The sequence below is a fragment of the Chamaea fasciata genome, unplaced genomic scaffold, assembly GCF_029207755.1.
Source record: "Chamaea fasciata isolate MVZ Bird 193981 ecotype frontalis unplaced genomic scaffold, bChaFas1.0.hap1 SCAF_4, whole genome shotgun sequence".
Lineage (NCBI taxonomy): Eukaryota > Metazoa > Chordata > Aves > Passeriformes > Sylviidae > Chamaea > Chamaea fasciata.
The window spans coordinates 7,960,789-7,973,593 of NW_027094089.1; the positions used below are offsets into that span (position 1 = coordinate 7,960,789).

The window sequence follows — 12,805 nt, forward strand, 5'->3', positions numbered from 1 at the left end:
ACTTTCTCCCCCTTTTAGATAACGTTGTCCTTTTGGGTGCCCCAATTTCCATTTCTCCAGTACACAAAAAGCTTTTCTATCTTCATAATCTTCAGAAATTACTGTATTTTCCTCTTCATTTTTTATTGTCCTTTAATTCTGAGGTGAAAGCAGAAAAAGGAAGGAGTGCCACCAGACCAGTGCACCTGCAGGTTCAGAGAAGCAGCACTTGTCATAGCAAACAAAAGTGGCTTCTTTTGTTTGCCAGAACTGATACCAGATTATTTTACATTCTTAAACCTCTGACAGCAGTACTGACATCAGGTATAAACTCTTAGGGCTGGAAGCTACAAGAAGACTTTATGAAAATATTCTATAATGAACTGAATTCTGCTCACTATTCCTCCTATGTGTCTGGTCACACTGGAAAACAGTGTAACTGCATCCATACCCTGCAACACTACATTTGCAGCAAAAACCCTTTGGACACCATGGATTCACATAGTTGGCATGTGACTAAATATGACAACAAATTGCCCTGCAGCATCCACAAAGAAACTGCTTATGACTATACTGCAGCACAATACGGAACTTCTAAGCCCTCAGTTCAAGGTCTACTTATTACTGCAACTCTGAATGAATGTGTAGGCATAATAATAAACTAATCTATCTGAAGATTAATAAAAATTAATAAAAGCAGCAGAATTCAACACAGTTCAGTTCACGATATTTATAATGGTGAATGTTCCTGAACAAGAAATAGGCAGGAAGGGCTATTACAAAATGTTGATGGTTTCGTAATAGAAGAATAAAAAAAAACAATAGGATATTTTAGACATGTAAGGCAAAATTCAGAAGCAGTTGGTAAAGAACAGAAAAACCAGAAGTTGTTAAAAAAACTGTAATCAGCCAACCAGGAACCCTCCCAACCAACAGAAAAGAGATACAGGAATAGAGAATATTGGGGGGGGGGGGGGGGGGGAAGCGGGCAGGAGCAGAAAGACAAAAAGAAGAAGAAAAGATAACAGGTAGAAAACCTAAGGTGTTTTTCAGCCATACTGAAATTTAAAGAGTTGCGAGAATTAAAAATGCACAGGGTCCTTTTTTTCCACAGAGTAAGAATCACCAGAGACCAGTACAACAGATAGATAGCTTGGCACTAATGAAGACTACAGAGACATTCTGCCACTGACTTCACTTCTCCCCACGTAATTCTCTTCTCTAAAAGTAGTGTTTACAGGGTTCATCTACCTCTGTCCACCACAATTATATACATTCCTCTTCCTCTCTGTTGGCATTAGCATGACCACATATACCAGTCTCAGATTCTAAACTCTATTGACTAGAAGGAAAGTGCTTAGACTAGAAACACACTGGAGCATGGAGATGACAATTCAGAGTCTGAGATAAAAGATGAGGAGTCAGAATCACCAATTTTGCCTCACGGCATCAGCTTTCTTTTTACAATTATTAGCAAAACCCAAAGCTGCAGAAGAGAGAAGTGGTGTGAATAGAAAGGTGACATAGTTATGAAATTTCAGTAGAAACAGGTCAATTAGGAAAGCAATACCATCTAAACAAGGAAAATATCAATACTGATAAAGAGCCCACACTTGCATGCAATGGGCTGTTGGCAGGGCAAGATCCTTAAGCAGCCAGCATAAAAGATATCAAGAAACAGCCACAACACTCTCTTATAAGACTGAGTATAAGGTAAGAGTCCACACATGATACACAAGTGGAAGACTTCAGAAATGTATTTCAGCACTGAGCAGTAGTTACTGCTCAGAAAGCACAAACATATGTCATATGAAGGCCTGCAACAAACACAGTCCAAGTGCAGTGTTTGTCACCACCACATAAAATTTTGTCTGCAATGGATATATGATTGAAGACAGTGAATTAAAACTAACAAAGCTTGTCTAATTTTGAAACCAAATATGTACTCCAGAAGTCATTGATCCCTTTCATTTAAAATAAGTTAAAAAAATCTGTTCTACTTTTTTTGCTAGAGAAAGCAATTCAGTGCAGAACTTCTTCCTCAAAATCAAACCAAAATAGTATCAACTAGAATGTTAAAATCTAAGTCACACTGCAAAGCTGTGATGCCTGAAGTTATTAAAATTCAAGCTTAATACAACTTTCAAAAATACTAGGGACAGACTAGGGATGGATTTACAGAAAACCCAAATACTACAAAATATACCATAATCACTTTTTCATGGCAGCTTGAGACTCTCATTCTGAATGTTTTCACTTTTACATTAAAATTTTAAAACACTTAATTCTTAGGCCTAGATTCAAATTAAACTGTATCTAGAGGAAGAACTACTGTTCTCTCCATAGGGCTAAGTGATCCCAACACAATGCAAATAGGATCATCTTTACATTGACACTGCATGCAGATACAAACTAGTTTAAAAACATGGCATTTAATCACTAATATTGGAGAACTGGTTTTCACTGTAATGTATCAGATCACTGCATAGCCCTTCACAGACAGGACTAGCATAATCTTTGTTGAAAGTTCTCTCAATCCAAATGAAAGCAAACCTTCCTGCAAGTCTGGCAGACTTCCCAATCTTTAGTAAACAAGTAGTCGCCTTGATTTGAACAACAAAAACAATCATAACAGGAAAAGAAGCAGTCCAATTACATCGGGCACAGGCTCACTAGGACATACATCAACCTAGCAGAAGACATCAAAAGAGTCTGGGTGGAGTAGGAAATAAAGCAATTTCAGTGAAGTAATTTCATTTCTTAGAAAAGTTGTGTAGTTACAAATAAAACAAACTTTTCATTCAACAATTGTAACTTCAAGATGTTAAAACTCAAATTCAGCACTGATTAATATAGTTTATATTTGCACTAATTTTCCATTGTGCTGTTAGATGCAGGATAAGAAATAAATGTAATTCTGTTGGAAAAAAGCAAAGCCAAAGCCATAGTCACAGCCTTTGAATATATGTTTACTAGTATGTTTATGTCATTTGCACTGTGACAGCTCTCTTCCGACAGATCTTCTGTTTCAAAAAGAAAGACAAACAATTTTCATTTTCTTTATGGTAATTTACAACATAAGACTGAAAGAAAAGACAGTGGGAAGGGAAGAAGAAGAACAACATCCACCACCAATAAAATGAACTTCAAAGATTCCTCCTTTACCCTCTGTGGAAAAGTAAGAAGAGATGGAGGAGAAATACACAGAGTGCATGCAAGTTGAACATCCTACACAGTCTCATTCTAGAGATACTTGCTATATATTTAAGACAGTTTATGTGTCTGGCCTCCTGCCTGTATGACACAAATAAATCTGCATTTAGTAATTCCCCTAGAGAGAGATTTTAAATCTGAAGACTCACCTTATTATCCTAAACAAATCCAAGTACCTTTGTGGGCAACAATATTTTTATTTTCAGAAATTATTCCTGAAATTTAGTTTTAACCTTCTAAGTTTACTGAGAAGTATTATTCATAATCACAGTTGTCTAAAAATAATTCAGATTTCCTAAAAAACACTTAGTTTACATGAAGCTAATAACATTCTGGTTTAACATACATCTCTAGATGTAAAATTCTTCAGGTCCAAAGTTCAACTATTTACTGTACTGGTAAAACTAAAAAAATTCACAATGTATACTTTTCCAGCAGCAATGAAGAGACCCTTGTAGAAGATATATTAGTAAAAATTAAACCTTGTGTTAACTTTTACCATTTCTTTTCTCTTCATAAAAAACTTTCTGTTGACACTGGTTTTATTGCTCTATTATGTTAATAGAAAAATATTTTATTTCCCTACAGAAACTATACAGCATGAGGGGAGATGCTGGGTAAGAAACAACATTCAAATGACAAAAATTATTTGAAAAGCAGACTTACCATTTGTAAGGTCACTTTCATGAAGACTAGCTGTTTGGAGCCTGGACTTTAGGGCTGCAATGTGAAGCTGAAGGGATTTTGTTTCTCTCACTAATATTTCAACTCTGGAAACTGCAAGTTGGTAGACTTCCATGAAACTTTGAATCACAGCCTTTAAAAAGTAAAGTAAATCATCAGCGCCAGACAAGCTATACTTCAATGCCAAGTAGCATACATCATTACAGAAGATCTAATTTTTATTAATTGGAAAAATCAAACAAAGGTTGTAAACCAGGCACTTAGGTTGTAAGTCAAGATGTAACCAAAAGTCTAACGTAAGATTTTGTACTTCTTCAAAAATCTGAAATATTGATAGCTTCAAGGAAAACCAAATGACTGAGGACCCCAATTACAAAGTGACCTGTTTTCAAACATGCAGTACTGCATTGAAGAGTTGATACTGTTTTTTAATTTATTAACAAAATTCAGTGCGCATTCAATTTATGTTTCTAAAAAATCCCTACACAATTTTAGGTGAATTTTCATAGTTTTAAAATGAGTCCTCCCACTTCATGTTAAGAAAATTAATTTGTCAGAAACAAAAGAAATACAGTAAAGCTACAAATCCCTGGAAGTAAATAATCTGATTACAGTATAGCTGGGAAAATATAATTGTTTTCATACACTTTTCTTACACTATAGTGTAAGAATGTCCCAGTTGTGTAATATCCATCAGACTGATAATAAAGTTAGCAGCACAAGAGAGAACACATGATTTGACATTAGTGGTATCTTTATATATACCCTAAATAGTCTAACTTTTGAGATTATTGGTCTTCTTTACAATGGGTTAATCACATTTTATAAAGTTACAGTTTTCGCCTTCGAAATGCACTGTAGCATGTTGCAGCTGTAAGAACATATTACAGATAATATGAAATTGGCCTTCTGAATATGTCTGTAGTACAGACTTATAAACTTACTACCATGTACAGGCATTCACTAAGGGTTTAACTGTCTTCTTTTCTTTGTTCTCGAACACACTGCTGCTTTTCAGAATAAAGGTAACACCACTGAAATCAATCAGGTTATTTTATTGTGACATGTAGAAAACTGCCATGGCAAGTCAACACCAACATACCTTCTCTTACCAAAAAAAATATCCAAAATGTTTTAAATACTATGGTGCTAACCCTAATAGTGTATTCACATAGCTCTGTAAGCCTGCCACTGCCAGTTCTAATCCTGCTTTTGAAGTTTTTTTTATTTCACATTCAACCTGACTAAAATGCTGCATGTATTTAGAAACAATACCAAGATGGAATGGGGATATATCTCATATCCCACATAATAATGCCTGAGAGTCTTCAGATGGCAACAGCCCACATGTCAAAAATGAGACCTGTTGAAATAGGACTATTACCTGGGCCTGTGACCCATAAACAAGGATTACCCCATTGCATAACAAGCTGTGTCTCAAATCTCACACTAAAAATCTCATGTGTTCCTTTAGCTACTTCACACATGATATTTAAAGGTTTCACCAAACTAGAATGTAGACATTTCTTTAACTTCTTCCTTTTACCTCTGCTACTACAAATCTAGTGAAGCCACTAACTATACAGCTTCATCCTACATCTCCACAGGCATTCTACATCCACGCAGTTATCTGAAACAGCATTTTCTAATTCCTTCCTGACCTACTCAGATATTTAATTTATTCTCTCATTTTAATGAATTTGAAAATTTTAAATCTAGGAAAAATGTATTCACAAACCTTTATTTTCACACATCACAACTGTTTTCTTGACTAATTTAGATTTCTCTTTAGTCCAGAAGAAAGTAGTTTTGCAGTTACTAATGTTTTCTTACAAATGTGGAAGGTTGCATTTATGCATCCATACGTACACATTCCTTTCAGTAAATCCCAACTCCTTAGCAAAGAGTCAGAGTTAGTTTAGGTCTCTCTTGCTCAGGAGCAGGTTGGGACAAACATTAGTTTTGGATCTTCCAGGGAGTGGCAAGAGCATGAATACTTATTCTAAATGACATCTGGGGAAGGGCAAATATATTCGGTTCTTAGATGTGCCACTGGAAGGCACAAATGATTTTAAGAAACTTATGTCAGTCACAGATTGGATGATGGATCTGTCGTCAACAACACAAAAGTTCCACTTACTAGAAAGCCTGATACACAAGGAATGGGCATCGAACCCGGCCACTTGCAAGTTATCATTTCTGTCATCTAATTATTAAATGCTTCTGAAAAGGAGTTCAGAACTTCATCTGCAGCTCTGGAAACTGTTCTGTGATCAAGCAAGTCAGCTGACAGAATTTCCCAGAATGCAAATCTAGCTCTGCAGAAATTTTTTCCACTTCTTCTTAATGAGTGCTTTCTTTTGTTTTAAAATACACACAGAAGCAAGATGGATATATAGTTTTTAACAATATATATTATATATGGTTGTTATATATTATCTATTATTGTTATATACACAACAATAAGATGTTTCAGCGAAACTCATGATTATTTTTTATAACATAAAATTTGGGTGGCATTTATACACATCCACATGGTCTGCATTTAAGCAAGCACTTCTCATTTTGAATGTGCTGGTAATAGTGTGACATTAAAATTGGAACAGACCATAAAACAATAAAAGTTTGTCTTCAGTTACACAAAAAATGTTTCAAGAATACACACCAGAAAATTACTTCTGTTCAGAAAAGCACGATCCCCAAACCTTATAGGACTCAGTATTATTTTAACTAATTTCAAAAATCTAAAACATTTTTAGACATATGAGTATTGTAGGAAGGTTAGTGGGGAGAAGACTTATCAAGGAGGCCACAAAATGTTGGAGCTGAAGAATACTGCATGTATACTGGAGCTCTAGGTGTTCCTCCCTGCTTGAGCAAGGGGCTTGGACCAAAGGACCATCAGAGGTCCCCTCCAACCTCAATCTAATTCAGTGATTACAAAGTCATCCTAGGGATGTAACACAAATCCAGTGGTTGAAATTTACCTAGAATTGACAATTTTAAGAGCACAAATTGGTCCACAATAATCAAAAACAAAAAGAATAATGAGGTGCTGCTTTTTCTTACAGTGACCTCTTTCTATTCACTCTACACAATACTTTAACGTATAGAGGATGTCACTATTATTTATGACATCAACATTTTACAGAATATACTACTGATAGGGCAGAAGCAAATGGTAGGAGTTCTTTTAATCCAAAAGTGTCTGTGAGATGAAACCCTGCTCCACCACTAAGACAAGACACAGGCAGCTTCATGAAAACTTCAGATGCAAGAATTCCAAATAACTGGCTACAACTCACCAGATAAAAATATATTCCTACAATTGGCATGGAAAAAGGATGCTTTTAGGCTGAAGTTGAACTAGGAAGAAAATGTGCAAGAGTGCCCGAATTCTATTTTGAAATTTATCCTTCAATGTACAGATTATTATAAGCCTAAATACTTCTAACAATCTCTTTTTTACAGCTATTGAACATTTAAAACAGTATCCCTATCTAGAAAATCCCAGAGCACTTTAAGAGCACTTTAGCAGTCTTTGAGTGCAAAATCAGAATTTTTTTTTAAAAATCAGGTGTTACTCATATCATAAGGGAACTAGGTATTTTAAACTTTAGATTTTTATTCAATTAGAAAAATGGCCTCTGAAGATTTTGAGTGGGAGTGAAAGAAGGTCTTTATGGCCTGTTCAGAAATGTCTCATCTGTAATATGAGGGTATGCATAAAAAGTTTTGGCTTTGGCTACAGGTTGGTGAAAATGAGAAACCAAAGTTGAGAGTAGAAATAAATTGAACTAAGTTGATGCTGTTTATAAACCACAAACCAGTGAACATCAGAGCAAAAGAGCAACATTTAAGCCACACTTTCTTTCCCCATATTAATCTTTAAAAGGACTGAGAACACTTAAGCTTAGGACAGCTCTACAGGGAACATGTAAACCCATTTTTTTAAAACATCCCCTGCACTTTTGAATGACCAGTCATTGTCTAGTTCTGTACACCATTTTTATAATCTGTAATTTCAGGTGGATAGTGCTATAGATGAGGTAAAACTACATTTACTGCCTGTAAATCTACAAGACTGAAAGACTTCAATCGGCAGGAGTACTTTATTTAGAGTGAAAAATGGCTAATACTGACAAATAACAATCTTCAAAAAATTTGAAAAAGAAGAAAACCAATATTTTTTAAAAATTAGTTTATGAAATCCAAATGTTATTCAAACTTCAGCTGTTCTCATTGACGTTACAGTAGAAGCATACAACAAGAAATACACAGATCAGCATATGTAAATTAGCAGCAGATCTCTCATCAAAGTGTTTATTTATCACACATTATAAAAAAGTCCTTTTAAATTCCTGCTTAAAACACTATACATGCTGTCTCCCTTGTCCTTAGTGCTTGGCCATTGAGAACAGTTTAAAAAATTATTTGGATTAGAGTTACAAATTGTAATGAATGAAAATTTCCATCTAAAGTTTTACGCTATTCCAAAGTTACAAATAAGATACCAAATTACTAAAAATCAGCTTATTTTTATATCAATGCTATTACGTTATCTCAGGACTTTTTTGGTCTGCTGTTATCATAGAACTGCATCTCATGTTTGGAAGGAATAAATCTAAAGGAAGGAGACTTATGCTGAAATGATGCTTATTAAAAGGTGTCAAAAAAACTAACAGCCTGACAATATATGTATTGACTTTGTAACATCAGATGGAGCAGTCAGAGTAACAAGACCATCTACTTTACACAACATACTTTAAAAACCAAAGATGTACAGAAAAGTTGAAATTCATATTTGACTGCTTGGTTCTTCCTTCAGGAATCCTTCAACTAAACACAGTGCTAGCACGTAGCAAATTACCCCAGGACTACATATACAAAAAAGATAAAAAAAGAATAAGAGAAGGAATAATGAATGAACTTCAGAAGAATGAAAGATAAACACTGGTTAACTAAATTAACAAACTGCTTACATTAGAATCTGAAAAGACTGAGAATTTCATTTATGGTACAGAGTTTGGCTGAAGTGGAATTCAGGCAAAAACTAAGGGTATGAAAGCAAAGTCTATGGAGTGGAGTTCTGTATGCCTGTCATTGCTGCCTTGCTTTGAACTGGCATAAATAAGATTCATTAAAATGAGTCCAGAAAACAAAACATATATCAATTACATTTTGCTTTCAGAAACAAGATTGCAGGATAATCATTATATTGTCAAAAGAGCTGCATTTGGAGAAGAAATTATTACAATTAATTTCCCCCATACATTTGAGCATTTGAAAACCCATCCTGGCTGCCTTGACCCATAGTCCAAAATGTCTAGTGGCATCAGTGAAGGATATAAATACAGCAGCTTCTCTGGCATAGGGGAAAAAACCCAAGGGAAACCGTATTCAGCAAAATTGCGCTTTTGCAGCTGTTTGGCACTTCTTTAATGATCTATTCTCCTTGTATCTCATTGCAACACTAAACTTTTTGTTCAGTTCCATTCAAGCATGGCATGCAGAATTTAAATGTACCAAAAAGCAGGTCAGTTTTGTTACAACCTTTTTTTTTCTCCAACGAAAGCTGACTCAGTGCCACACACCGGGCCCAACTCTATCCCCTCCGCTTCAATAACAATTGCTTTACCCTGTAGGTCTCAGCAGATAGCCCAAGGGAATGAAGCTCTAAATAAAAGGCTAGATTCTCTGCAAGAGGTAATGACATGACTTCCTACAAGAAAATAGAAAAGGGAGCATTGAAATTGACAGCGACGGAAGAGAAAGTGCTTCTACTGGAAACCACAGTGGATGGGCATAACAACAATTGCCATGAAAATTATTATGAAGTGTAAGGCTTTCAGAAATTACCTCAATATTTTAGAAACTGATAAATTAGGACAAATGTGTTTAATTGGTATGACCAGGCAGAAAGCATCCTGAGGATGTTATAGCAAAGGAGCTAGCTACCTGCAACCTTGACTATTCAGGAATAGCTCTGGACTATGCAAGAAAATTGTCACTTAACAAAATTAAGGAAATAGAGTTTTTTATAGGCCAATAATATTTATATGCAAAGCCCATTCTCACTGTCTATTGCACAAAGTCAAGCATAGCTGCAAAATGTAAAGAAGAAACAATTCCTGCCCCAAACAGTTCGTAGTTTAAGCTACAAATGGGGAAAATGTTACCCACTGTACTCTTCCCATCCTCTTACACAATCTTTACTGAAAATGAATATTTAAGTTTGTGAGGAAGGGTTAGAATTTTTCAGGTAAGTGGTTTTAGTGAGAAAGAAAGGGAAACTGAAAGAAGTTTCAGGCTGGTATCCTGTCTTCAGTGTATATCAGCTTCTTTTGCAGTGTATATTCCAGACAGGGATGAAAGAGAGAGAGAAGGGTAGACACTGACACTACTACAAAGCCTACATTTAAGTGAGAGTGAAAATCTACCTGATGCAAGCACAATGCTCACTGATGAGAAGAATGCAACAGCAGCAGTCACTACAGAAAAGTCATGATACAGTCTTACTACAAAACCTGATAGTATCCCACCACACGTTCAGTCTTGGGGACAAAGAAGACAGTAAAACTCCTTATCAAAATTCAGGTGAAATGTTAAGTGAAGTACAAGTTGTCTGAATCTTTATGTGTCTAACGTTAACCGCCAAATATAGGATGGACAGGTGTCCTCCCTTCATTCTGCCTAAACTCAGATGTTAATAAAATATCTAATTCGCTTCATGCATTCTTAAACAATATTTTAAAAAACCCCAACAACATGCAAATGGCTAGATTTTCAATCAGACTTGCTTTCAAGACTTAATTTATGCTATGAAAGTGTTTCATTAGAACTTTCAGTGACAACAGCTTTTGTTCCAAAATATGAGGAGGAAATTTAAAGAACAAAGTGCACCTAATACCAAGTCTCACAATGAGCACATAAATTAGCATCCGTCTCTCTAAAGCAAATGTCTGACAGAAGAGGCATCATCACTGAGCTTGACAATTTGCTATCCTTAAAGGTTAGTATTATATAAATAAAATATTTTTTCACAAAGTTTGCTTTTAACCACCATAATATGAGGAAGATCAAATAAAATGATCCCTATTATCTCTGAATATTTAGTTCTACAAAAATGGATTTAGAGCTGAAGAAAACTCTTGTTGGGAAAACGTGATTGTGTTGGTCTGACTTTTTGGCATTTGTCATATGAGAGATTATCTCAGCTCAGAAAGGCATAAATCCCAACCAACACAAGATAAAAACTGGTGGATGAGTGAGAGTCCACTATACTGAAGTATGGCCTCTTCTGTGCAAGAAGTCAAGAAGCTAAGTGAGAATCCTGTTCACTTGGAACAATAGGTTGAAAGAGTTGAGTAATGCATCTGGTCCAGGCAGCTGGATAGGCAAGCCACAGATTGAGATGTAATCCGAGCTCTGGGTGGGAGCCTGAGACAGGAGGCTGTGAACTTCCAAACTTTAAGATAACAAGGGGCATGAATATGGGTGACAGCAGCCAGGTGAATGGACACTGACAGACACATCAGGAGCTGGGAATTGCCTACCTTTTGAATCCTAACTGAAAGGCCTAAATTAATTTAGGCCATCCTAACTTAAAAAGACTCAAGAGAGTAGCATTCTTCAATCTACCTCTGATGTAAATTCATTACTATTTCCTTTATCCAATTTTCAGGGTTGGACCACTACTTGCAGTTAGGTAATTTATGAGTAATTGTGCCTATGAATGTTGGTAACAGAAAAATCACTTCCATAGCTTACAAACACTAGAAATTACAGATGATTTCTACTGTTTTCATCTTGTAGTTCAGAAATGATGAAAGCAACCTGAAAAGAAACTTCTGATGGAGTGTCCAAGAATGAAAGGTGACTAGGCCAGTCAATGCCAAAACATGACTACTACAAAGAAGGTAAACTGGGAATATTTATTAATATTAACATATTAACATTAAGTGAAATAGAATCCATTTTCAAAACAAACCTAAAAACCAGTTTTTCCGAAGTGTAGTTAGGCTGCAGAAGTCTTTTACACAAGTCATGTGAAAATGCTTACCTTTACATGGGTTCAAAGAGGAATGGGACAATAAATAGGTGCTGAACTCAAAAATATTATTTTTTTTCAGAAGACTTGTCAATTAAAATGGTGAAGGCTGGGGAAAATTCTGGAGACATTTTAGCACTGTTTCTTTTGCTTTTTTTTTTTTGTCCTTTTCCCTCCCCAATCTGTTTTTAAGCAGGGACAACCAGTTTACTGCTATTCTATGTGCCCTCTAGGCATTAAATGTTTTAGTCCCACAGTCTATTTCCCAAAGGAGTAAAATTTGCAGCAAGTCTCACTTGGAATAAGGCAGAAAAAAATCAAGCATCTAGGACAGTGACCTTTGCCAAGGTACAGGCAAACATCGCATTTTGACATATAGAGGAATCTGCTCAAAACCCGGCCCTGTGGTCTTTGCAAGCATGTGTAAAAATTTGAGAATTTAAACTTCAACTTGTAATTTTTCGCTTGCACAATATTAACCAAAAAACAAAAATATTTGAGATTGGAAAACTGTATGGAGGGGAAGTTTGGCATTATACACTATGGCAATGGCAAGAGGCTTTGTTCTCTGATCTGTCCCTTTAGTATTCGTCAATTAAGATGGAGCAGAAAGAGGAGGAATCCATCAACGGGTGCTGATATTGGAAAAGAATAAACAATCTGCCCCTTACCAGAGAGAAATGAGAATTAAAATACAGTCTTCAGGCATTAAATGTACATGATAATTTTGCCCACGCAGGCGGAAGGGATCCACTTGATCTTTAGTTTAGAACTACCCTTTTTTCAAAACAAGATCCTGATGTTGAAGCATTCCAGAGGAATCTCCAGTTCTATCAAAGTTCCACAAGGATAAATAAATTTTTGTCAATCCATGGATAT

At 35.6% G+C, this 12,805-nt stretch overlaps 1 protein-coding gene across 1 annotated transcript in view; it reads right to left on the reverse strand.

Moving 5' to 3' along the window:
* Nucleotides 1–12,805, reverse strand: part of CCDC171 (coiled-coil domain containing 171) — a 153,178-nt gene that overhangs the window by 18,259 nt on the left and 122,114 nt on the right. Inside the window, exon 23 of the mRNA XM_066180817.1 lies at nucleotides 3,859–4,009. Within this exon, the coding sequence (XP_066036914.1) occupies nucleotides 3,859–4,009 (151 nt within the window). The remainder of the gene's footprint in view (nucleotides 1–3,858; nucleotides 4,010–12,805) is intronic.